At 38.0% G+C, this 23,376-nt stretch overlaps 1 protein-coding gene across 1 annotated transcript in view; it reads right to left on the reverse strand.

Annotated features, from left to right (window-relative positions):
- Positions 1-23,376, reverse strand: part of FBN2 (fibrillin 2) — a 277,129-nt gene that overhangs the window by 23,134 nt on the left and 230,619 nt on the right. The window contains exons 42-55 of the mRNA XM_031011267.3: positions 23,036-23,104; positions 21,725-21,850; positions 21,413-21,538; positions 20,859-20,984; positions 18,874-18,990; positions 17,273-17,401; positions 16,708-16,827; positions 10,431-10,556; positions 9,634-9,786; positions 8,784-8,849; positions 8,027-8,152; positions 7,338-7,457; positions 6,208-6,330; positions 5,618-5,749 (exon numbers count right to left, since the gene is read on the reverse strand). Coding sequence (XP_030867127.2) covers positions 5,618-5,749; positions 6,208-6,330; positions 7,338-7,457; positions 8,027-8,152; positions 8,784-8,849; positions 9,634-9,786; positions 10,431-10,556; positions 16,708-16,827; positions 17,273-17,401; positions 18,874-18,990; positions 20,859-20,984; positions 21,413-21,538; positions 21,725-21,850; positions 23,036-23,104 — 1,659 coding nt within the window. The remainder of the gene's footprint in view (positions 1-5,617; positions 5,750-6,207; positions 6,331-7,337; positions 7,458-8,026; positions 8,153-8,783; positions 8,850-9,633; positions 9,787-10,430; positions 10,557-16,707; positions 16,828-17,272; positions 17,402-18,873; positions 18,991-20,858; positions 20,985-21,412; positions 21,539-21,724; positions 21,851-23,035; positions 23,105-23,376) is intronic.

The following is a 23,376-nucleotide window of genomic DNA, read 5'->3' on the forward strand; positions in this document are numbered from 1 at the left end:
TCTCAGATTTCAATTTTGGTACTACAATTCTATTAAAGAGAACCTAGCAGAATTCTTAAAAACACATTTATCTTTTAACCAGTAGTTTAAACCACTTATATCTGTCATGATTACTGATATGTTTAGAGTCTCACCTGACATTTTATATTGTTTTATATTTACTGTGTGATTGCCCTCTTCCTATGCCCTCCTTTTCCCTCTGAACTCATATTTGGAAGTTACAGTCTTCTTTCAATTCTTACAGTGGAAACCACTGAACAACTTCAACACACATTCTTAATGAATAATTTTCTATCAATGCCAAGAAGCATCTATTTTGAAAGCTCTCGGCCATAGTAAGCACCTTTGCATAAATTTACTTATCTCTGCTCTCTCCCTGAACCACCTGCCATGTTGATGTTATCTAGAAGTTTTGGTTTGTTAGATTTTTAGTGCGCCATCAGCATCTGTTTAAATTAATGAGGCTTACTGGTTTCTTGGCTCACCATTGGTCCATTTATATTATTTCTTCCACTTCAATTAATTTTAAAAAATTAGTGTATGTAGTTTGGTGATTATTTATTTATTTATTTATTTGAGACAGAGTCTCGCTCTGTCGCCCAGGCAGGAGTGCAGTGGTGCAATCTTGGCTCACTGCAAGCTCCGCCTCCTGGGTTCACGCCATTCTCTTGCCTCAGCCTCCTGAGTAGCTGAGACTACAGGCGCCTGCCCCCACGCCCAGCTAATTTTTTTATTTTTATTTTTAGTAGAGACAGGGTTTCACCATGTTAGCCAGGATGGTCTCGATCTCCTGACCTCGTGATCTGCCTGCCTCGGCCTCCCAAAGAGCTGGGATTACAGGTGTGAGCCACCGTGCCCGGCCGGTAATTATTTAAGAGGGCTATAAGTATTCTAAAACAGATTTCCGACCATGTCTTCTTTTGTTTTCATACTTGATTGAGTATAGCATTTTAGTTCAAAATTATTTTCCCTTAGAATGCTTTCAAAATACAGCTCCTTTATTATTATTTTTTAAACCAGTGTTACTGTTCATTTGTAAGAAATCTGGTTTTTCTCTCTGGAAGTTTTAAGGATTTTCATTTCCTTCTTAGTGTTTTGAAATTCACCATGATGTGCCTCCTGTGATTATTTTTTTCCTCTTTTAGAAAAAAAACACTTAATTCAGAAATTTAAAGGTATATACAAAAGTAATGAGTTATGAATTAAAAAGTTTTTTTACTTTATTATTTCTAGAATCTGAGGGTGCAAGGTCTGTTGCCTTGGTCTAATCCTATCCTTAACGTCATTCACCCTGATTTTGAATTGTATTTGATTTGTCTGAATTATTTTTTTTCAAAAAGGGCTTTTGAACTAAAAGCGTTCTTGGAAGAACTCAGGATATACTGCCTGAGTTCTTCCAAGTTTGATTATGTATAATACAGCTTCTGCTGTAGTACATAATTTGTGCTTCAAATTCTTAGATTAATTTTGCTTTATTGACATTGGCATAAAGAATTACTGAGAAGAGGTTGAAAAAAAGTTGCCTGATTCTTTTTTCTGTTGAAATTTGTAACTTTAATAGGGTGTATCTTGGAGTGATGTTGCTCTACCTAAATAATGTTAATTTCCAGCATTTACTTTCTACCCTTTGACAATTTGTGGGCTGCACCAGGATTGTCAATTATCGACCTTTCCATTGTCCATCACTCTTGTCCGATGCTCCCCTACTTCTACCTACTCTATGTCCAATCCAGTGCAGCATGACAGCCTAGAGGAAAACAGGCTTCATTTCAATGAGACTCAAGACTCAAGACTCAAATCTCAAATGGGTACATGATCCTCCGTCAACAATCCTACTATACTTCTTAGTATCTTCACACTCTCACTTTCTAAAATGACATTACACACTCAGACACATCAGACATCTCTCCCCTATGAACCACTGGGCTGTGCCCTCACTTTCAACCTTTTGTCTTCTTCCAACAGCTAAACTATCTTTGTTTTTTCTCCAAGGCCAGCTCTTGCACCGGTACTCTAGATTGCCTTCCCAGATTTCACAATACTCCCTTTTCAAGGAATCATTCCCTCAGCATAAATTCTCTAGTAACTTTCATCTTAAAACAATACAAAAAACTCTTTTATTCACCTATTACCCCTATGGCTACTGCCACATGTATTGATTCACTTTCAGAACAAAATTTCTGGAAGAATGATCCATGGCGATAAATTCCACTTCCTCATCACTGATTGTTTCCTTAATGTGTGTGCTCCACTGAAAGCTCCTGAAGAAGTCACCAAATCTAATTACAACTCTATGTTACTCTACATCTTAGTAGCATCATACAAAAGTGGCCACTTTAGTTCTCAGGACATCACACGGACATGGAGAACTTCCTATCTTGCTGGCTACTCTTTCTTAGTCTCCTAATATTAGACTCCTAATAGAGTCTCCTAATAGTCTCTCTAAATGTTGGAACAACCAGAGTCCAGTGTCCTGGGAAGGAGCCCTGCTCCTCCTACTCTCCAGGATCTCTCTCTTGGTGTTCTCAGTCAATCCCATAATTTTTCAAACACTATCGATTTGCTAGCAATTTACATCTATGGCTCATAAATATGTCTGCTGACTTGATATTCCCACTTGGAAAGCTAGAACATATCTGACACTGAGCATGACCAAAACAGAACTTTTATTCTTCTGTGTCCCCAACGAAACCTGTTTCTTCCAATCTTTTCCATATCAGTTAACAGTAGCATCAAGTAAATTATTATACTAAGCTAATTTACTTTAGTCACTCAAGCAAAAATCCTGGGACTTATCTTTTATACATATTCAATCAATCCATCAGAAATCCAATCTGTTGATTATTTCCAATACATTTTCTGAATCTGTCCACTCCTTTTCCACACTATGGTGGCCCTAATCTGAGCCTCCTTTTTCTCTCATCTGGGTGTTTAAGACAGTCACCTAAATGAAATCCTTGTTTCTGCTACCACCTCCTTCAAATCCATTACCTATAAGGCAGCCAGATATCTTTAAAAATGTGTAAAACAGGAAATAACAACTAATACTTAATTGAAATCTTACTCTATGCCAAGCACTGTACTAAGGGTTTCATGTGAATTTTTTAAGTTAACCCTCCCAATATCCTATGAAAGTGTGCTCAAAATTCCTATTTGTTTTTACATGAGGAATCTGAGGCACATATTTAAGCCAACTTGCTAAGGGTCACAGAGCTAGCACATATGAACCTAGATTGCTAACATTCATAGTCCATCCCCAGGGCCCATACTCAGAGTCACTCTGCCATAACACTTTTAGCATAAAACCAAATTCTTTTCCATGGTATTTGCCTACCTTTAGACCCACTTCATGCCACTCTCCTGCACAAGCTTCAGCTACGCTGGTCTTGTGTAATTACTCATCTTTGAACAATTTTCTCCAGTTCAGCTACTGGCTGAAAAATAGTGTAGCTGGTCACGGGTGCTAAAGTGGGCCTAATGTGTAGTTTCAATTCATGTTTGTTGTATGAACATCCTCTCACCAAATCTGCCATGCTCTCTACCTTTGAGGCACTACACTCGGGCTTTCAGGTAATTTAGGGAGTCGTGTGGCTCTGATAAAAAAAGTTCTTAAAGCCTTAGAATCTCTGATAGTTGCTGCTTCTCCTCTTCCTGCCTCACCTCCGGCAGTCTCCATGTCTAGAAGACTAGTTTGTTGATAATTAAATAGCATCCCAGTATTTTCTCTTTTGCATCTACCTATTTTCACACTGCAGTGTAGAAATGGGTCTCTACAAAAACACTCCATACTTTTCTCATTTGCTTATGTCCCTGATCTTCTCTAATCAAAGATTGTTGGATAAACTTTAAAAAATTGGGACTGACTGCCAAAGTCTAAAGAAGAAAATTTAATGATCTTGGTAAAAAAATGTTCTACTTATCAGATTTCTTGATTCATTTATTTGTTTAAGAAATAATTACTGAGGCATAATATATTGCATAGTCAAGTTTCCGTCTCTGATTAGGTTTATGGTTTTCATTAAAGAGGTTTTAGATTTCCTGTATAATTTTAATTCCCTTAACTGTAATACTTTTAGTTTCCGTTGCAATCGACTTTTTTGGGTAAGTTTGTTTGATTCCAATTTCATGCATTGGCATTTTTATTGATTTTTTTTTGTGGCTTTATTTTTCATCCTGACTTTTGTAAATACTTTTTCTTTGTAATAATATTTTTACTGTTTTTAAACTGGAATTTCTAGTTGTGAAAACACGTTGTTTGCATGAAAGTGTTCTACAAAGAGTTTTGTGATGATCAAAAAAATTTTGCAGACATTTCAGCTATCAGCATGGTATAATGAAAAGCTTGAAGATCAGAAAAGTTTCAGAACCTGTATCTTTTGTAGTGCTGTTTAACAACGAAAAGAATACAAATGTAGAATGCTGCTCTTGGTCTTTTCTTTGAAAAAGTAAGTTCAGAGGATGATAGAATTTTAGAGCTAGAGCAGATACACCCTTCCCAACACCCGCCCCCACCACTCCTATCAATCATGCAGACTAAGTTTCTCACTGTATGCAGATGAAGGAACTGAAGAACAGAGAATTGAATCACTTGCAAGTCATCCAGATCATTTATGGCAGATCCATGACCAGAAACCTGTGTTCTTAATCTGATCACAGTGCTTACTCCCTCTTTCCCGACAACACATCTTTAAATGTAATATAGTATAATATAAAATTCAGCTAGTCATAAAAATAAGAAATTTCCATGCATAAAAATTAAAACACATTTTTAAGTATTTTAGCCAATCTGATTAAACATAGCACATACATACATTGTTTTCATTCAAATAAATTAAAAGAGAAATGAATGAAAAGAAATTTCATGTACTGTAAGAAGACACGATGATTAAGAATGTTGATTTCCTTTCTTCCATACATGGTTATTAGCATTTTGCCCTGTGCTAGATTTGGAGGAACACATATGACTTAGGAGTTTAGGTTAATCTTCCAGGATAACAGATCTTGGAAAAACAGTGTTTTTGAAAGAACCACTGCATAACTACATCTCCTATGTACGTCTATTTTTAACTTTATTAAGTACTGTATTTGAATGAAATATCTAACAAATGAAAAGAAACTAAAAAATCGAATTACAATTTGTTGTATATATAATTTTTTAAATGACACATGTAATTCAGAATAGTTCAGAAACTCACCCTTTTGTAAAAAAATTAAAATTGACAGATACAGCTAAAATCACCTCAGACTAGTTACTTCTAATCTCGATGTCTTCCCTAGCAGTAATTCCTTCTATGAATTAGGGTTTACCTTTTTCAATGTTTTTCTATATATTTATTTGGTTACATATGTACCTACAGAACACATATAGTTTTATTTACAATTTTCTTTAAAATATGAAAAATCAAAAGGGCATGTATTCTTGAGCAGGCATAAATGCCACAATCCAGAACCTATTATATTAGCAGAGACCCTGAGATGGAAGAAAGCTAGCTGTATCACTGCCTTAACACAGCTGGAAAAATAGTTGTCTTGCAGTTAAGATGATGTGGGAGTAGTGCCATTAATGAGGCTGGGAGTGGAGGCATTACATAAGCAGACACCTTCCCTTACCGCTTACCTACACAGCCTTCTCCATCGGGCCTTCGGGCCATTCCAGGAGGGCAGATGCACATGAAGGTGCCGATTAGATTCTTACACATCATGCCCCTAGATTCACAGTCGTGTAACCCTTCAGCACATTCGTCCAGATCTAGAACAAAAAATAAAAATAAAAAATTATCTGTAGCAAGCTGTAGTTTAGTACTTTTAAGTCACAGGTGTGGTCTTCTGACACTTAACATGTAATTTTATGGTGGGACAGAGAAAGGAGAAGCCCAGCCATTGTCAGCTGTTGGCTATATTCCAGATGTGTAAGTTTCAGCACTGCTCATAGTGATAAGAAGTTTAGGGAAGGGCAATCTTTGCTTTAATAAGAATCCAAGAGTGTGAGAATAGAGGGCTTCTCAACCTATCTTATCTCGGACTTGATTTTACAAAAATACCATCATGTGTCTTGTTATCTAGGTATGGAAATCTACTAGCAAAATGATGTCATATATATATTTCTGCAAAGCTCTAGAAGAAATTAGTTGAGAACTATAAAATCATTAAGATGTATCTCCAGCATGACAAATAAAGTTCGAACTACTCCCGTGTCTGTGGCCTTACCTTTGCACATCTTTTGATCTTCCCTGAGGGCATAGCCAATCGGGCACGTGCATTCATAGGACCCAAAAGTGTTCATGCAGCGGAAAGCACACAGCAGTGGGTTCTGGGCACATTCGTTGATATCTGACCAAAGGAATGGACAGGAATGTGCTCAGCCTAGAGTTCTAATCATTTGTGTAACTAAATGTTGATGTCATTTACTTGGCGGTCATACACACAGCAATAGAATAGTAGAACTTACACATCTGGTATGCAGAGTTTAGTACCTAACAAACTCATCTTTAAAAATAACAGCTATAAACTCCGGAAAGAATATAAAAACTACCTGAAGTTTTTAGTGGTGAGCTGAAACTCAGAGCAAACAACCAGTAGGGCGTAATTTCACATTGATTTGGCTTCTATTTTTCTGAAATTACCCTCCAGATGACCATGGCCTGGCAGTGCTGTCATCCGGTAGCTAACTCTCCAGAAGAAACTTTCTGAGATTCCATCCAGAGGAAGGAGGGGAGGGAACCTTAGGGCAACGAAGTCTGCTAAATAAAGGGAACCCAGGCAAGAATGCCAGGGAAGGAGAAATACTATTTGTTTTTCATCTAGTCAGCTCAAGTGGCATGACTGTACTATGCATGTGTGGGGCAAAATCAAGAATGCTAGTGAATAAGGTTTAAAGAACTGACAGATGAGCCACCGCCCTTCTCAGGCCTGAGGGTCTGCTATTGTGCCTACCAGAGTTGACTGTCTGCTAAGACAAATACATCAATATTCTTCAGAGTAATATAACTGATTTCGAAGCATATCATTCACAATATCCAGAGTATAAATCCAACATTAACCAATATACTGAAAAGGCAGGAAACTGTGACTCCATTTCAAGGGAACAGACAATCAAGAGATGCCAACCCTGAGATGACCCAGATGCTGGAATGATCAGACAAGGGCTTTACAGCAGCTATTTTAACTGTACTAAAGGAAAACTAAAAACCAACCAAACAAACAAAAAACCCAAAAAACAAAAAACCCCACCGTATGCTCACCAGCAGAATATCAGAAGCAATATAAATAAATATTGAGACATTAAAAAACACTTTCTATGTCAAGAAGAAATAATATTTAAGACAAAGATCACTTGCCTTCACAATTCATCATGGGCCCTGGCTCAAAGCCTTCATTGCAATTGCATTCAAAACTCCCAATAACATTGGTGCATGTACCATTTCCACACGGATTGCCGATTGAACACTCATCAGTATCTGAAAAAGAAGAATAAGAAACTGCCACAAAGATGTTTTAGTTTAACAGGAGCATGCCCAGGAAGACCCATGCTTGGCCCTCACCCATTTCCAGGATCTGAGAAGGGCACATGTAACCCTGGCATCCCTTGGGCCTTGGCTGGCTGGCCGCTATGTAGTGCAGAGGGTCTGAAGGATCAATGTGCAATGCTCTGGCCCCCAGGCAGCAATACTCGCCCTAAAGATGACAAATCCAGAAGAAGAATGTGGTCCTCTGCTTCAAGAGCAGGCATGGAAGGGCATAAAGTAAAATGGATTTCTTATCCAATGAGAGATTTTGGCAATTGTAAGTCTCTAGGACACATAAGATTTTGTATGTTTGGTTGAAGACAGAGGTTGGTAACTCTCTCCATCTTCACATAAATCAGGTCTGACTGGAAAATGTAAGACTGGTGAAGAAGGTGCCACTATTAGCTATTTATCCTGGATTTGTAAATCCCCCCATCACCCAGGGTACCTGAGAGACCTTTTACTGAATATGAGAAGTAAAATAGAACTTTAAAATTCTGTAATGTGGAGCCAACACTCACCCACACAGCGTACTCCAGTGTAGTCAAGGTTGTAGCCCATTGGACATTCACAGCGAAAAGATCCGTCGGTGTTGATACATTGACCATTTGAACAAATGCCTGGGCTCTCAAGACACTCATTGACATCTAAAATATAGAACTGCATGTGAATTTCCTCATATAAAAAGATATGCCGGCCAGGCGTGGTGGCTCATGCTTATAAATCCCAGCACTTTGGGAGGCCGAGGTGGGTGGATCACCTGAGGTCAGGAGCTTGAGACCAGCCTGGGCAACATGGCGAAACTCCATCTCTACTAAAAATACAAAAAAAAATTAGCCAGGCATGGTGGCGCACACCTGTAATCCCAGCTACTTGGGGAGGCTGAGGCAGGAGAATCACTTGAACCCAGGAAGTGGAGGTTGCAGTCAGCTGGATCGCACCACTGCATTCCAGCGGGCAACAGAGTGAGACTCCACCTCAAAATAAATAAATAAATAAATAAAATAAAAATAAAAAGATATGCCAGTACTGTGTATGTCTATTCAACACAGACTTGTAAATACTTCGTCAGAGAACTATGTATTTCATATATCACGATATAGTCTTATGATATACGTATAATGTATATGATACAAAATAAGGGTTATATACATATACATCCGTTAAATACAATATACTATATGTTATATAGTAAAGTTAGCATGAGTTATAAAATAAATGTAAAATAATATGTGTGTATTAAATAAGAATATAGGAATAAAATATATCAAAGCGTACCTTCACGTGTATCATGAAGACTAGGGACAGTTCCATGGCCATATGGACACAAATCCTGAAATGCAACTACAAAGAAAAATACAAATTCTCCATTATTGAAGACTTGAAATTATCAGAGAACTTAAGAAAGGATGAACAATATACATGAAATTACACTTAAATATGTTTCCGTTACAAAGCTGTCTATAACAAGACTCTTTTATTTTTATGATTTATTTCAAAAGCATATTTAGTGAGGGCCACCTTCTAGGGTGCCACCTGCTCAGTGCTCCTGGTTCTTTCTGTTTGCTCATTTAAAGCTGAGCAGCTAAAGAGAACTTCCCTGCCCATCACACTCAGAAGCCATCCCTAACCTAGAGGCCAAGCCAGCTGGAGTTTGCTGGGAATTATCCTATAATTTATGGGTGCCAACGAGACCTGAGGCTATTGATCTTTTCCTGTAAAGGGCCATTGTGCTGACTCAGCTTCTCAGAATTTAATGTAACATTCTGAGAGCCACAGCCTGCGATACAATGCCCACATGGGACTCCTGCAGCAACCTGGAATATAATTTCCATTCCCTTCTTTCTCCTGCCTTGGACCTCTCAAATTCATACTTTTGAAAGCAAGTAATACTAACCTTGGAGGTGGGGAATGAAATAAAAGGGTAACTCCACCTGTGCTTAGACATGTCTTATTCAAAAGCTGAAAGAAGTTTCTCAGGCTAGGTTGTTCAATGAACCATCAAAACTTATATGCAAAGAGATGATTTCACTCTCAAAATATTCATAAATTACATGGTTAAACCCACTCTGGCAAACATTCAAAAACTGGTACACAAAGTGCTGTCTGATGATGTCATTGCTCTTACCTTCATCGTCTTTGGGGCACAGCTCACAGGGGTCCCCCCAGCCCTCTCCTGGCATCTTACTACAGCAGCATTTTGCTTTTGTGGTGTTGAAAGCTTTGGGTACAGAACACTTTCCATTTTCAAAATTTGTGAAGCAGAAGCTCTGGCGAGTATCTAATCAAAAAAGCAAACATTACAGATGGAATTATTTTGTAACACTGTTTGGACAGAACATTTCTCATTGTAGAACACAGGATGCAGACTAGATCAGCAGTTAAGGCAGGTCCGGAAATCTTTGATTGCTGATTTCATTTGCCAATTTAGATTGACCTGGCTATAAAATTATTTAATTATTTAATATGCTTAAAATATTTTTATAATGTGCTAAGAAAATTCGAGAAATCATGCTCAGTATCAAAGTGATTTCCACACAGAGTCTCTTTTTTCACTGTTGCATGATAGTCTAAGAAAAACAATCAAGGTAACTTTCAGTAAGTTACATTACATCAAAAGCAACACATACACCAACAAACAAAAAAGCTATGACAACAACAAAATTAACATAGTCATTCTGATAAATCAGAATAAGAATTTTTCTTTTAGTAAAAAAATTTATAAAAATGTAGAAACAGTGGCAATAATTCAAAGTACCTTAAAAATTGTTCATTGCTTATGTTTGAGACCTAAATTTCTAACTTGCAGATGTATTTTAGCATAGACATGTATTTTGTTAGGACTAATACCAGCATGATGGTTTACAATTCAGCTTTAAAGTTTCTAAGCGTGAACTGTGACAGTGAAGTCATTCCAAATCTTACCAAAGCATCTCCGTCCATTATCAGATAGTACAAAGCCAGGGGGGCAGAGGCACTGGAAGCCCCCTGGAGTATTAGTACAGGAACCAAAAAGACAAATGTTGGGATCTTCATCACATTCATTTATATCTGCAGAACAGGGGGAGTATTTATTAGCCATTCAACACTTGAAAATAAACAATTGTCCATACTATCACTGTGCACTAGCCAGCTGATATTTCAGACAAGAGATATTACGTTGTATGTTTAACTTATTCATAAAAATAAACTATTATTGCTTCAGAAGTCAAAAGTTGTAATTTCAACCAACCATGTGCCAGAGAGTCCCAAGTCCATGTCCACCTTCCTGTCTTTGATCTTTAGGGGTGTATGTATGTCTACCTGCCTACCTGACATGAACAACTCCATGTCTCATGGGCATTGCAGGCTCCATGTGGCCAAACGTTCTATGAACTGGTCCCCATCTCCCTGATAACTCTCTCTCAGTAATCCAAATTGTGATCCCCAAGTCACCCCTATTTCTCTCCTTTTTTCACTCCACATGGAAGCAGAATGTGGCAGCCATTTCTACCTCCTCAGTACTTCCACAGCCATCATCATTTGCCACCAGTCTCTCAACTGATGTCTACATCTCCTGAATGTCTTCTTCTTGTCACACTGCCACCAGGGCTGCCTTTCTAAAACGTCCATCTGATTACATTTGAAAATCTGTGCCTATGGAAATGGAGGGCTGAGACATATTTTGACAGTGTTATCATTTCCCCCTTTCCCCAGAACGCTTCCTTAAAATAAATAAGCATGCCTGCCTGACTAGTGATTTTTCATCGTTTTTTTGTGGGAAGTACTTATTTAATGGAATGTTTTAATCACATGAAAAAATACTACTTTTCAGGCATGTTAGAATGTAAGCTCCATGAGGACATGACATGTCTGTCTGGCTCGCTGTTGCACCTTTAGCTCCTAGCAGGGTATCTGGCACACACAAGTTCTCAATTTATGTTGGTAGAAGTTTAACAAAAGAGTCATCACATCCCTTCTATAAAACAACAAAAAACTGCAGAAACCAACACCACCGCCACCACCACCACCAACAACAAAAAAAAACAAACACAACAACTCCTGCAATGGCTCCACGCTGACCGCAGGCCTGAGTTCAATCTTCTGAGCCAGCCATTCTATGCTCCTTGTCGTGCTCATGCTGCCTACGTTTCCAAATAGCCTCTTCTGTTCTCTTTCTTTGGTTGATCAGTAAAATCCTATCCAACATTTAAGAGTGACCTAGACAATCACCAATCCTCTGTGACAGGCTTTCTTGAACTGCCACCCTCTCACAACTACCACAATGATCCCTAACCTCCTGCGGTGCTCCCATCTCCTGAACAGACCTCCAGTACAGTGTCTGTCACATTGTATTATAAGGATGTCTTCACAAAACAGATACGACCCATCAATACCTAATTTATTGAGAGTTTTTAGCATGAAGGGTTGTTGAATTTTGTCAAAGGCCTTTTCTGCATCTTTTGAGATAATCATGTGGTTTTTGTCTTTGGTTCTGTTTATATGCTGGATTACATTTATTGATTTGCATATATTGAACCAGCCTTGCATCCCAGGGATGAAGCCCACTTGATCATGGTGGATAAGCTTTTTGATGTGCTGCTGGATTCGGTTTGCCAGTATTTCATTGAGGATTTTTGCATCAATGTTCATCAAGGATATTGGTCTAAAATTCTCTTTTTTGGTTGTGTCTCTGCCCGGCTTTGGTATCAGGATGATGCTGGCCTCATAACATGAGTTAGGGAGGATCCCCTCTTTTTCTATTGATTGGAATAGTTTCAGAAGGAATGGTACCAGTTCCTCCTTGTACCTCTGGTAGAATTTGGCTGTGAATCCATCTGATCCTGGACTCTTTTTGGTTGGTAAGCTATTGATTATTGCCACAATTTCAGATCCTGTTATTGGTCTATTGAGAGATTCAACTTCTTCCTAGTTTAGTCTTGGGAGAGTGTATGTGTCGAGGAATTTATCCGTTTCTTCTAGATTTTCTAGTTTATTTGCGTAGAGGTGTTTGTAGTATTCTCTGATGGTAGTCTGTATTTCTGTGGGATCGGTGGTGATATCCCCTTTATCATTTTTTATTGCATCTATTTGATTCCTCTCTTTTCTTCTTTATTAGTCTTGCTAGTGGTCTGTCAATTTTGGTTGATCCTTTCAAAATACCAGCTCCTGGATTCGTTAATTTTTTGAAGGGTCTTTTGTGTCTCTATTTCCTTCAGTTCTGCTCTGATTTTAGTTATTTCTTGCCTTCTGCTAGCTTTTGAATGTGTTTGCTCTTGCTTTTCTAGTTCTTTTAATTGTGATGTTAGGGTGTCAATTTTGGATCTTTCCTGCTTTCTCTTGTGGGCATTTAGTGCTATAAATTTCCCTCTACACACTGCTTCGAATGTGTCCCAGAGATTCTGGTATGTTGTGTCTTTGTTCTCGTTGTTTTCAAAGAACATCTTTATTTCTGCCTTCATTTCGTTACGTACCCAGTAGTCATTCAGGAGCAGGTTGTTCAGTTTCCATGTAGTTGAGCGGTTTTGAGTGAGATTCTTAATCCTGAGTTCTAGTTTGATTACACTGTGGTCTGAGAGATAGTTTGTTATAATTTCTGTTCTTTTACATTTCTGAGGAGAGCTTTACTTCCCAGTATGTGGTCAATTTTGGAATAGGTGTGGTGTGGTGCTAAAAAAAATGTATATTCTGTTGATTTGGGGTGGAGAGTTCTGTAGATGTCTATTAGGTCTGCTTGGTGCAGAGCTGAGTTCAATTTCTGGGTATCCTTGTTGACCTTCTGTCTCGTTGATCTGTCTAATGTTGACAGTGGGGTGTTAAAGTCTCCCATTATTAACGTGTGGGAGTCTAAGTCTCTTTGTAGGTCACTCAGGACTTGCTTTATGAATCTGGGTGCTCCTGTATTGGGTGCATATATATTTAGGATAGTTCGCTCTTCTTGTTGAATTGATCCCTTACCATTAAGTAATGGCCTTCTTTGTCTCTTTTGATCTTTGTTGGTTTAAAGTCTGTTTTATCAGAGACTAGGATTGCAACCCCTGCCTTTTTGTGTTTTCCATTTGCTTGGTAGATCTTCCTCCATCCTTTTATTTTGAGCCTATGTGTGTCTCTGCCCGTGAGATGGGTTTCCTGAATACAGCACACTGATGGGTCTTGACTCTTTATCCAATTTGCCAGTCTGTGTCTTTTAATTGGAGCATTTAGTCTATTTACATTTAAAGTTAATAGTTTTATGTGTGAATTTGATCCTGTCATTATGATGTTAGCTGGTTATTTTGCTCGTTAGTTGCTGCAGTTTCTTCCTAGTCTTGATGGTTTTTACATTTTGGCATGATTTTGCAGCGGCTGGTACCGGTTGTTCCTTTCCATGTTTAGCACTTCCTTCAGGAGCTCTTTTAGGGCAGGCCTGGTGGTGACAAAATCTCTCAGCATTTGCTTGTCTGTAAAGTATTTTATTTCTCCTTCACTTATGAAGCTTAGTTTGGCTGGATATGAAATTCTGGGTTGAAAATTCTTTTCTTTAAGAATGTTGAATATTGGCCCCCACTCTCTTCTGGCTTGTAGAGTTTCTGCCGAGAGATCTGCTGTTAGTCTGATGGGCTTCCCTTTGAGGGTAACCTGACCTTTCTCTCTGGCTGCCCTTAACATTTTTTCCTTCATTTCAACTTTGGTGAATCTGACAAATATGTGCCTTGGTGTTGCTCTTCTCTAGGAGTATCTTTGTGGCGTTCTCTGTATTTCCTGAATCTGAATGTTGGCCTGCCTTGCTAGATTGGGGAAGTTCTCCTGGATAACATCCTGCAGAGTGTTTTCCAACTTGGTTCCATTCTCCCCGTCACTTTCAGGTACACTAATCAGACGTAGATTTGGTCTTTTCACATAGTCCCATATTTCTTGGAGGCTTTGCTCGTTTCTTTTTATTCTTTTTTCTCTAAACTTCCCTTCTCGCTTCATTTCATTCATTTCATCTTCCATTGCTGATACCCTTTCTTCCAGTTGATCGTGTCGGCTCCTGAGGCTTCTGCATTCTTCACGTAGTTCTCGAGCCTTGGTTTTCAGCTCCATCAGCTCCTTTAAGCACTTCTCTGTATTGGTTATTCTAGTTATACATTCATCTAAATTTTTTTCGAAGTTTTCAACTTCTTTGCGTTTGGTTTGAGTGTCCTCCCATAGCTCAGAGTAATTTGATCGTCTGAAGCCTTCTTCTCTCAGCTCGTCAAAGTTATTCTCTGTCCAGTTTTGTTCCGTTGCTGGTGAGGAACTGCGTTCCTTTGGAGGAGGAGAGGCGCTCTGCTTTTTAGAGTTTCCAGTTTTTCTGTTCTGTTTTTTCCCCATCTTTGTGGTTTTATCTACTTTTGGTCTTTGATGATGGTGACGTACAGATGGGTTTTTGGTGTGGATGTCCTTTCTGTTTGTTAGTTTTCCTTCTAACAGACAGGACCCTCAGCTGCAGGTCTGTTGGAGTACTGGGCCGTGTGAGGTGTCAGTCTGCCCCTGCTAGGGGGTGCCTCCCAGTTAGGCTGCTCGGGGGTCAGGGGTCAGGGACCCACTTGAGGAGGCAGTCTGCCCGTTCTCAGATCTCCAGCTGTGTGCTGGGAGAACCACTGCTCTCTTCAAAGCTGTCAGACAGGGACATTTAAGTCTGCAGAGGTTACTGCTGTCTTTTTGTTTGTCTGTGCCCTGCCCCCAGAGGTGGAGTCTAGAGAGGCAGGCAGGCCTCCTTGAGCTGTGGTGGGCTCCATCCAGTTCGAGCTTCCGGGCTGCTTTGTTTACCTAAGCAAGCCTGGGCAATGGTGGGCACCCCTCCCCCAGCCTCGCTGCCGCCTTGCAGTTTGATCTCAGACTGCTGTGCTAGCAATCAGTGAGACTCCATGGGCATAGGACCCTCCGAGCCAGGTGTGGGATATAATCTCCTGGTGTGCCCTTTTTTAAGCCCGTCGGAAAAGCGTAGTATTCGGGTGGGAGTGACCCGATTTTCCAGGTGCCGTCTGTCACCACTTTCTTTGACTAGGAAAGGGAACTCCCTGACCCCCTGCGCTTCCCGACTGAGGCAATGCCTCGCCCTGCTTCGGCTCGTGCACAGTGCACGCACCCACTGACCTGCGCCCACTGTCTGGCACTCCCTAGTGAGATGAACCCAGCACCTCAGATGGAAATGCAGAAATCACCCGTCTTTTGCGTCACTCACGCTGGGAGCTGTAGACCGGAGCTGTTCCTATTCGGCCATCTTGCCTCCTCCTCCCTTAAACTTTTCAAGAAACTTCTTACTGAGATGATTCTAGTATTATTGTTTATTATTTTTTAAGTATTAAAAACACTAGATAATCTTATAATGAACTATAGAAATCAGAAAATCAGAATGACTAGGGGATACCCATAATATCTAATTATGTGGTCTGAAGAATAATTAAATTCTATGAAGTAAACTACTTCCTTCTGCACTATTTAACTCCCTTAAATATGAACAGTAGAATGATATATCTTTAGGTAGAATCTTGCCAAGGACGATAGAATTAAAAAAAATTGGATAATTCAAAGGCAGAAAATATCCTTAGCATCTTTTCACGTTAGAAAAACCACACTAAAATGCTGGTGCTTCTGAATTTCAACAAGGCTGTAAAAAATAATTTGTATAAAAGTGAAATAAAATGAACTCTAAAAAAGATCAGACTTCATCATGTCCACTAGGCAATTCTGGGACACACTTTTGATGTGGTTACAGTGTTCGTCTGTGCTGGAAGAGTTTCAACAGAAAAACATCTGTTATGACAAATGGATTAATATTTGCTGCTTTGACATGAGGCCTTCCCAAGAAAAAGAATATCTCAACAGCATTGTCGAGATTTTTCTGCTTCGCATTTCTAAGACCCTAGACACCTTTAATAGCTGTTTTAAAACTGGGTGCCAAAGATTACAATTTTTGTAGACACTCTTTAAATTCACTGAAAGTCACTGTTGACATTTGGAAAAAAGATTAATTAGCATATGCTGAAAATTCTTTGACTAGCATTAGATTTCTGGTAACGAAAAAATCCTACATCCCTAAGTTTTTTATTCTCACCATCATTTCTGATGGTTCAGTAAAACAGATGTAGGCAGCTATATGTTTAATTCCTTAGGTCAGCATGCTTGCAGTGGTTGGCACTTAGTATGTTTCCAGAGTCTTTACCATGTCTTACTATACTGAACTACTAGTGGGCCTCAGAATAAATGTTACTCTTACCAATGCAGTTCTCGCTTTTTACTTCATACCCTGGGGGACAGATGCATCTGAAGGATCCCTCCAAATTCTGACAGGTACCAGGAGAGCAAGAGCCGGGAAGGGCGACACACTCATTAGTGTCTTTAGAGAAAAAGAAGAGAAAAAATAATTTAAGCACGAGATAATTGTTGCATAGATTTATCTGTCTGCCAAATGATATTAACATGAATTCATCTCGGGTCCTCTGATCTACTGGGTCACCATGAACAAATATTACCAAAGATACTCTTCTGACATCTTGGATATTTCTTATTTGGCAAGTGGCTAATTTTCTTTATTTGTTGCCTTTGCTTACTTTTCTTAAGACATGGACAGCCTCAAGCTCTGTCCCCAGTAAAAACACTGCCTATGAGACATTCCCATTGTTGATATCTTATACTAAAATTTTCCATCATAGCTTATCTTGGTCACGTGCTCTGATGATTAAATGAAATAATAATGAGTTCTTAAGTTAAAGGAGGGAGGTACATATCATCATTTTACAAAACATAACACCACAAAGACTGCTTATTATTTAGATACTTACCTATACAGTTTTTGCCATCTGGGGTAAGTTCATAACCTTCGTTACATAGACACTTGAAAGAACCAATTTCATTAAAACAACGTCCATTTCTGCACACCTGACCAAAAAAGGAACTGCACTCATCTATGTCTGTAAGCAAACAGGAGTATGTTTTTCAGAAAGAGCTCTTAACATGTATATTGTTTCACAAGACGCTACTTAAAAACATACTTATTGGCATGCATTTATACGAAATCCCATATTACAATTCCTCATCAACAGAGAAAAATGGCACATATCATAAGGATCATATAATTAATAGGATCCCATAGAGTCCTACTATTTTTCAACCATAAAGATACATTTTTTTCATTTTTGATATTAATATAACTCATGAATTTAGAACCAGATAAAAATCAAGGTTTAAGGTGAAGCTTTCCATTCTTTCTAACTGAAAAATATTTATTTTCCCACAGGCAGGAGGATATGTGGGATTTAATCTGATTGCCTAATTTGCATATACTTTACCTGGAGCTAAGCTGAGCATATTCAGAGAACAAATAAATGAGCTTATTTATTACAGGAAAATCAATGATATTAAAAACACTGGAATTGCTGATATCAAACATAATTGAAAGAAAAAAGACATTAAGTATTAAGTTTTCATTTAAGTTTTAGTTCTCCCTGACTGTACAAAGGCTCTAAGAAACTAGTCAAGAAGGCAGCAGTTGAATAAAATGTCCAATTAGCTCTACTTTTTTTCACAATTGTGGAATTTTGAAAAATAAAGAAAACAGAGAGGAACTTATGTTGGGTTAAATGAGGACGTGGGGATGAGCTCTGATGTAGTCCCACAATGGTAGAAAACCTAAGTTCTTTCACAAACCTTGCAGGGCCATGCGAATTACAACACATTATGCTGTAAATTACCCGTGCAGTTCCTGGCATGCAGTAAACAAGGAATAAACGTTTGCTGTCATTTCTCTTATTCTCTCCTCCAACTACTTCAGGACCCTCTCCCACTCACTATGTTTCCCATTTCACATTTGTGTGTTGCTGTGGGCCATGTGGGCCAAAGACTAAAGTCCTGTACGGCGCATAGGAGATATTTCTGAGGGCTTATCTAGAAACCTAGTCACCATTCATTATTTTTGTGGGGAAAGGCATTCTGGCTTCAAAAGCTGATGGAAAATGAAATGTCATGACAGGTGTAAGTAGGAGGCTACTGGTACTTGAATGTAAATAATCCAGAATGGATTTAAATGAAATACTTGTAATAACATTGAGACAATGAAGGGTCTATTTTTGATCTCATTAAGGGAATACAAATACCCTAAACCATAAATCAGTCCCAATATGTTTACTGTGATCTGAATGACCTTTTTTTCCTGAAATGATTGGCTGATTGACAAAAGGATTCAAGAGTATATTGTCTTGTGACAATTTAGGCCAATACTATGGTTTCAGTTAACTAGAAACCAGTCAATGAAATTATACATCTTTTGGCACATATTTGCAATTTTAGTAATATAATTTTTTTTTGTTCTTTAGTTTTGTTTTTTATTTCAGCACATTGTGTGGAAATGAAATAGAAGCAATAAAGGACTGAATGAAGTACTTACCCAGGCAATCATTATTATGAGTGAGTTCAAACCCCGGGTAGCACAGACAGTTATAGGATCCAACGGTGTTTTTACAAGTTCCATTTCCACATGGATGCCGCTCACACTCATCAACATCTATAAAGAAATATAGGCTCAAAAAATTCAATTTTTAACTAGAAAAAAATGGGCTATTAACCGTTTTATATGTTTAACTTATGGAATTACTTACATTTTCCTCATTCAGTACTAGAAACTCGTATCTACTTGAGGAAAATGAGTAAGAGATACGGAAAAATCAAAATTACAAGAATCAAAATTGTAAAATTCTAAGAAAATAGTACAGTTGAACAGGTACTGACTGTACTCAGACAATACTCAGACATAGCCTAAGAGAGCATCCCCCTAGTAGAGATGTATTAATGAGCAGGTCTGCTTAATAATCGTAAATAAAACTGATCTTCTAAAATACTGAAACAATTTCTTTCATAATAAAAGGCATTATAAACACTTACCCAGAAATTTAAATCCCTTAATTTGAGCAGAAAAACAAAGACAAACTTTAGTTTACTTAATTGTATGAAGTAATGAAATCCAAATTGAGGTTTATTAGAATTCACTACCAGCCTTCAAAAAAACTGAATTAAGAAAATATTTAGAAAGGTCATTCATCATATGAGACAGCAGACTCCCCAACTATGAATTCCAGGCTGCTGAAACTCTACCACACCAAAAAAAGGGTGGGGGCTGGTATTGTTCTTTAGGAAGGAAGCTCTGTATAAGGGAGGTTTTACTGAAGAATCTGACTAGCTTTTATCATGGAAGAATTGTTATGAGTGGACAGATTTTCCCCATATGAAATTCTGAATCATAAATCTCATATTTTTTTTTTGGTAAATCATACTCTCTCTGGGAGTACAGCAAGAAGAAGCATGTATAAGCAAGCATTCTTAGGGAGTTCATGCAAATAAGACCAGAACCTGTATATTCCTTTGTATAAACATCACCTAGAGAATTTTCCCTGCCATTATGGGAGAAGTCCAAAGGGAGGGCTTTAGGAGGCAATGGATGAACCTGGAGACATACTCCAGGTATTCCCTGTTGTATGGATGTGTCATGAAGGAAACCAGTCCTGCAGTACTGAAATCTGATTTTAATATTCACATAGATAATATCTTGAATATCAAGAGTAGCTGAACAGCCCTAGCCTTTTCTACACTGAGAAAATGCTAATTACAAGTAGCCAAGTTTTAAATTTAATTTTCCCCTTTCAAGTGCAAAGCACAGAAAGAAAACTCTTCAGCAGAGGCAGAGCCAACTGCTGACATCAGACTTAAGGGGTTATACTCAGTCCCAGCTTCATGGCATCCAGCCCATCTGTCTTTGAAAACCTATTAATCATCAGCTCAGCAAGTACTCACTAAGCACTATTATCACTTGACTACCCATTACATTAGCTACTGGGAATTTTTAAAGAGTTTGGCTATATTTGCTCCTAAAGCTATTTTTAAGGGATAAAACACAAAATATGTACATAAATCCCACTATTCAACAATTTGTTTTAAAAAAGTATGTGCATATGTGTATAAATTTATTAAGTTTAATGCTGTCACTCTTACTACTCTCTGGCATTCCAAAATGGTGTCTTGAGTAGAAACATGAAGGTAAAGGGCAGCGGGTGCTATGGTAAGTTCCACACAAGCCCAAGTGGCTCAGACGGCTTTTTCTTGTCAAGCCATGTGAACATCTTCTGGAGAAAAAGTTGTGAATCACTGAACTGAAGAACATATCGCAGTATGTCCCTGCTTGCAAATTTCATATATCACAGTATGTCCCTGCTTGCAAATTTTATATTGAATCAAGACTTAAACAGTTTGACCTAGTCAATTTTTTGCAAGATTGTTTCTGACAGAGACATAGTAGTTACTCATGGCACTTGATGGAACTGTGATCTGCTCTGGAGTCCCAGCCCCACTTCACTCCCTGGAGCCACATGCCCTTCTTACCCATGCACATGGTCTGGTCCTGAGAAGCCTTAAAGCCATTGTGGCAGATGCACTGGTAACTTCCTTGCAGATCAACACACAAGCCATGACTGCAAACGTTAGGAATTTCTAAACATTCATTGCGATCTAAAACAAAAAAAAATAAATGTTACATGTATCTGATTTTTATTAAGATTTCTTCATTTTTCACAGTTGTGTTTCTCTAACCTGCTATTAATTATTATAGACAGGCTGAAAATGAACCATAACAACAGCTGAATCAAAATGAGCAGGCCTTTAAAGTATCCAACCCTCTTTTTTTAATCATGCAAATTTTTTTATGTTTATTGGTATCTGAAGGATATTATTTTATTTTAGGTCCAATCCTGGGGAAATCCATTGAAGAGACCTATTTTCTTAACAAAATAATCTAAAAGATATGGTGAAATAGGTTCACTATAAATGAACAGGTTAAGTGAGAAAATCTTTCCCAAATTATTCTTGAAGTATTTTTTGATAGGAAATCTAAGGAATCTTGTGCTCAGTGCCAAAGAATGAGTCAGCCTCTTTCTTACCTACACAGGCCCCATTGGGTGAAAGTTTGAAACCCGCGGCACATTCACAGCGGTAGCTACCAGGACTATTGATGCAGTCTGCATTCCGCTGGCAGAGATTATCACCATTGCTGCACTCATCTATATCTGAAAGAGCAACAATTCCATTTTAAAGAGTCCTTTTTAGTATTGTATTAGCATTACATTCACGTCACACTTTGATGATCAACTCTTGAAAAATTGTAGAAGAAATAGTAAAAATCAGAAACCATCTAAATGCTATATATGTATACCAAATTATACTGGATAAAGGACATACTTTATTCAGATTACCTTCACAAACCAACAGCAGGTCATTGTAACTGAATCCTGTAGGGCATTCACAGCGGAAACTGCCAATCTGGTTAATGCACACACCATTTGCACAAATGCCTGGAATCTCTTTACATTCATCAATGTCTGAAATGGAACAGATTTGGTCAAATATATGTTGTTTTGCTTAATATACTTACCATATAACTTTGAATAATGCTACATGTACCTTGGGATGAGTACAAATATTCAGTGTCACAAAAATCTATTATATACTAGTATAGATAATTTTTTTGGTTTATAAAAACATATATACCAGAAAATAGAAACAGTGATGGAAAAAATGTAAGTAGCTGATAAAATATACCAAGTAATTTCAGAGTCAATATAGCAAATGAACTTTCTAGGCAATCAAACCCCTTCTTCAGGTTACCCTAACTGCTGCTATTCATTTGTTTAAAAAGCTATGTTTTCATCATTGTATGTATTTTATTTTATCATATATTCATAATGGAGACTTAAAATTATATTGCTTAGGCCAGGTGTGGTGGCTCACACCTGTAATCCCAGAACTTTGGGAGGCTGAGGAGGGTGGATCACCTGAGGTCAGGAGTTCTAGACCAGCCTGACCAACATGGTGAAACTTCCATCTCTACTAAAAATACAAAAAATTAGCCGGGTGTGGTGGTGGGTGCCTGTAATCCCAGCTACTCAGGAGGCTGAGGCAGGAGAATCACTTGAACCTAGGAGACAGAGGTTACAGTGAGCTGAGATCGCGCCATTGCACTCCAGCCTGGGTAACGAGCAAAACTCCATCTCAAAAAACAAAAATTATATTGCTTATCGAATCTTCGAGGAAGGAAACTAGAGTGAGCAACACAATGTACATTTAGAAGGAATTAATTAATATGAAAAATAAGTCTGCATATTCATATTTAGACCAGTAAAAAGGGATACTGCAAAAATACACCAAAAATTTAAAAATGTACTTAAGAAAATAGCAACTAAAGGTTAAAATAAGGTAGATTATTTAGAGTCATGTAATACAATGTGCATGACAAGGACAACTGAAGCTTTAGCTTGGTGGATGTGACAAATATCGAGAGAGTCACATAACTACCATAACCCAATCACCAGACTATGCTGATGGAGTATCATTATTAATACTTGGTTAGAGTCTGTAAGCCTGTTATTTCTCTCTTATCTAACTATATTAGATTGGATCCCAGATTATTATATTTTGTGGTACTCTTGAATTTTAAAAACATAGAATAGATTTTTACAGAATGCTACACATATGTATTAAAACAAACATAATCTGGAAAAACTCACCAACAGCTTTTCCTGTGTGAATGTCAAAGGTGAATCCAGGAATATTTCCACATATGGTTTTAAAGTCAGCTTTAAAATATAAACAAAGCAATGCACTCTTAAATTTCTCAAATTCCTTCAAAATAACATTTTGTATTACTTTCACAAACAAATATATTTTACATTATTCACAATCAGACATATTGATTTCAATTATATTTATTTGATAGCAATGCCAGCTTCTGCTAGGAGTGGATCTAGGCATTCTTTACCATTATTATCATTGTTATTTCTATTACTCTCATTAACTTTTTACTGCTCTGATATCAGAAGGCAAGTAAATCATTATAAGATTCAAAATG

This window comes from Gorilla gorilla, chromosome 4, assembly GCF_029281585.2.
Source record: "Gorilla gorilla gorilla isolate KB3781 chromosome 4, NHGRI_mGorGor1-v2.1_pri, whole genome shotgun sequence".
NCBI classification, from domain to species: Eukaryota; Metazoa; Chordata; class Mammalia; order Primates; family Hominidae; genus Gorilla; species Gorilla gorilla.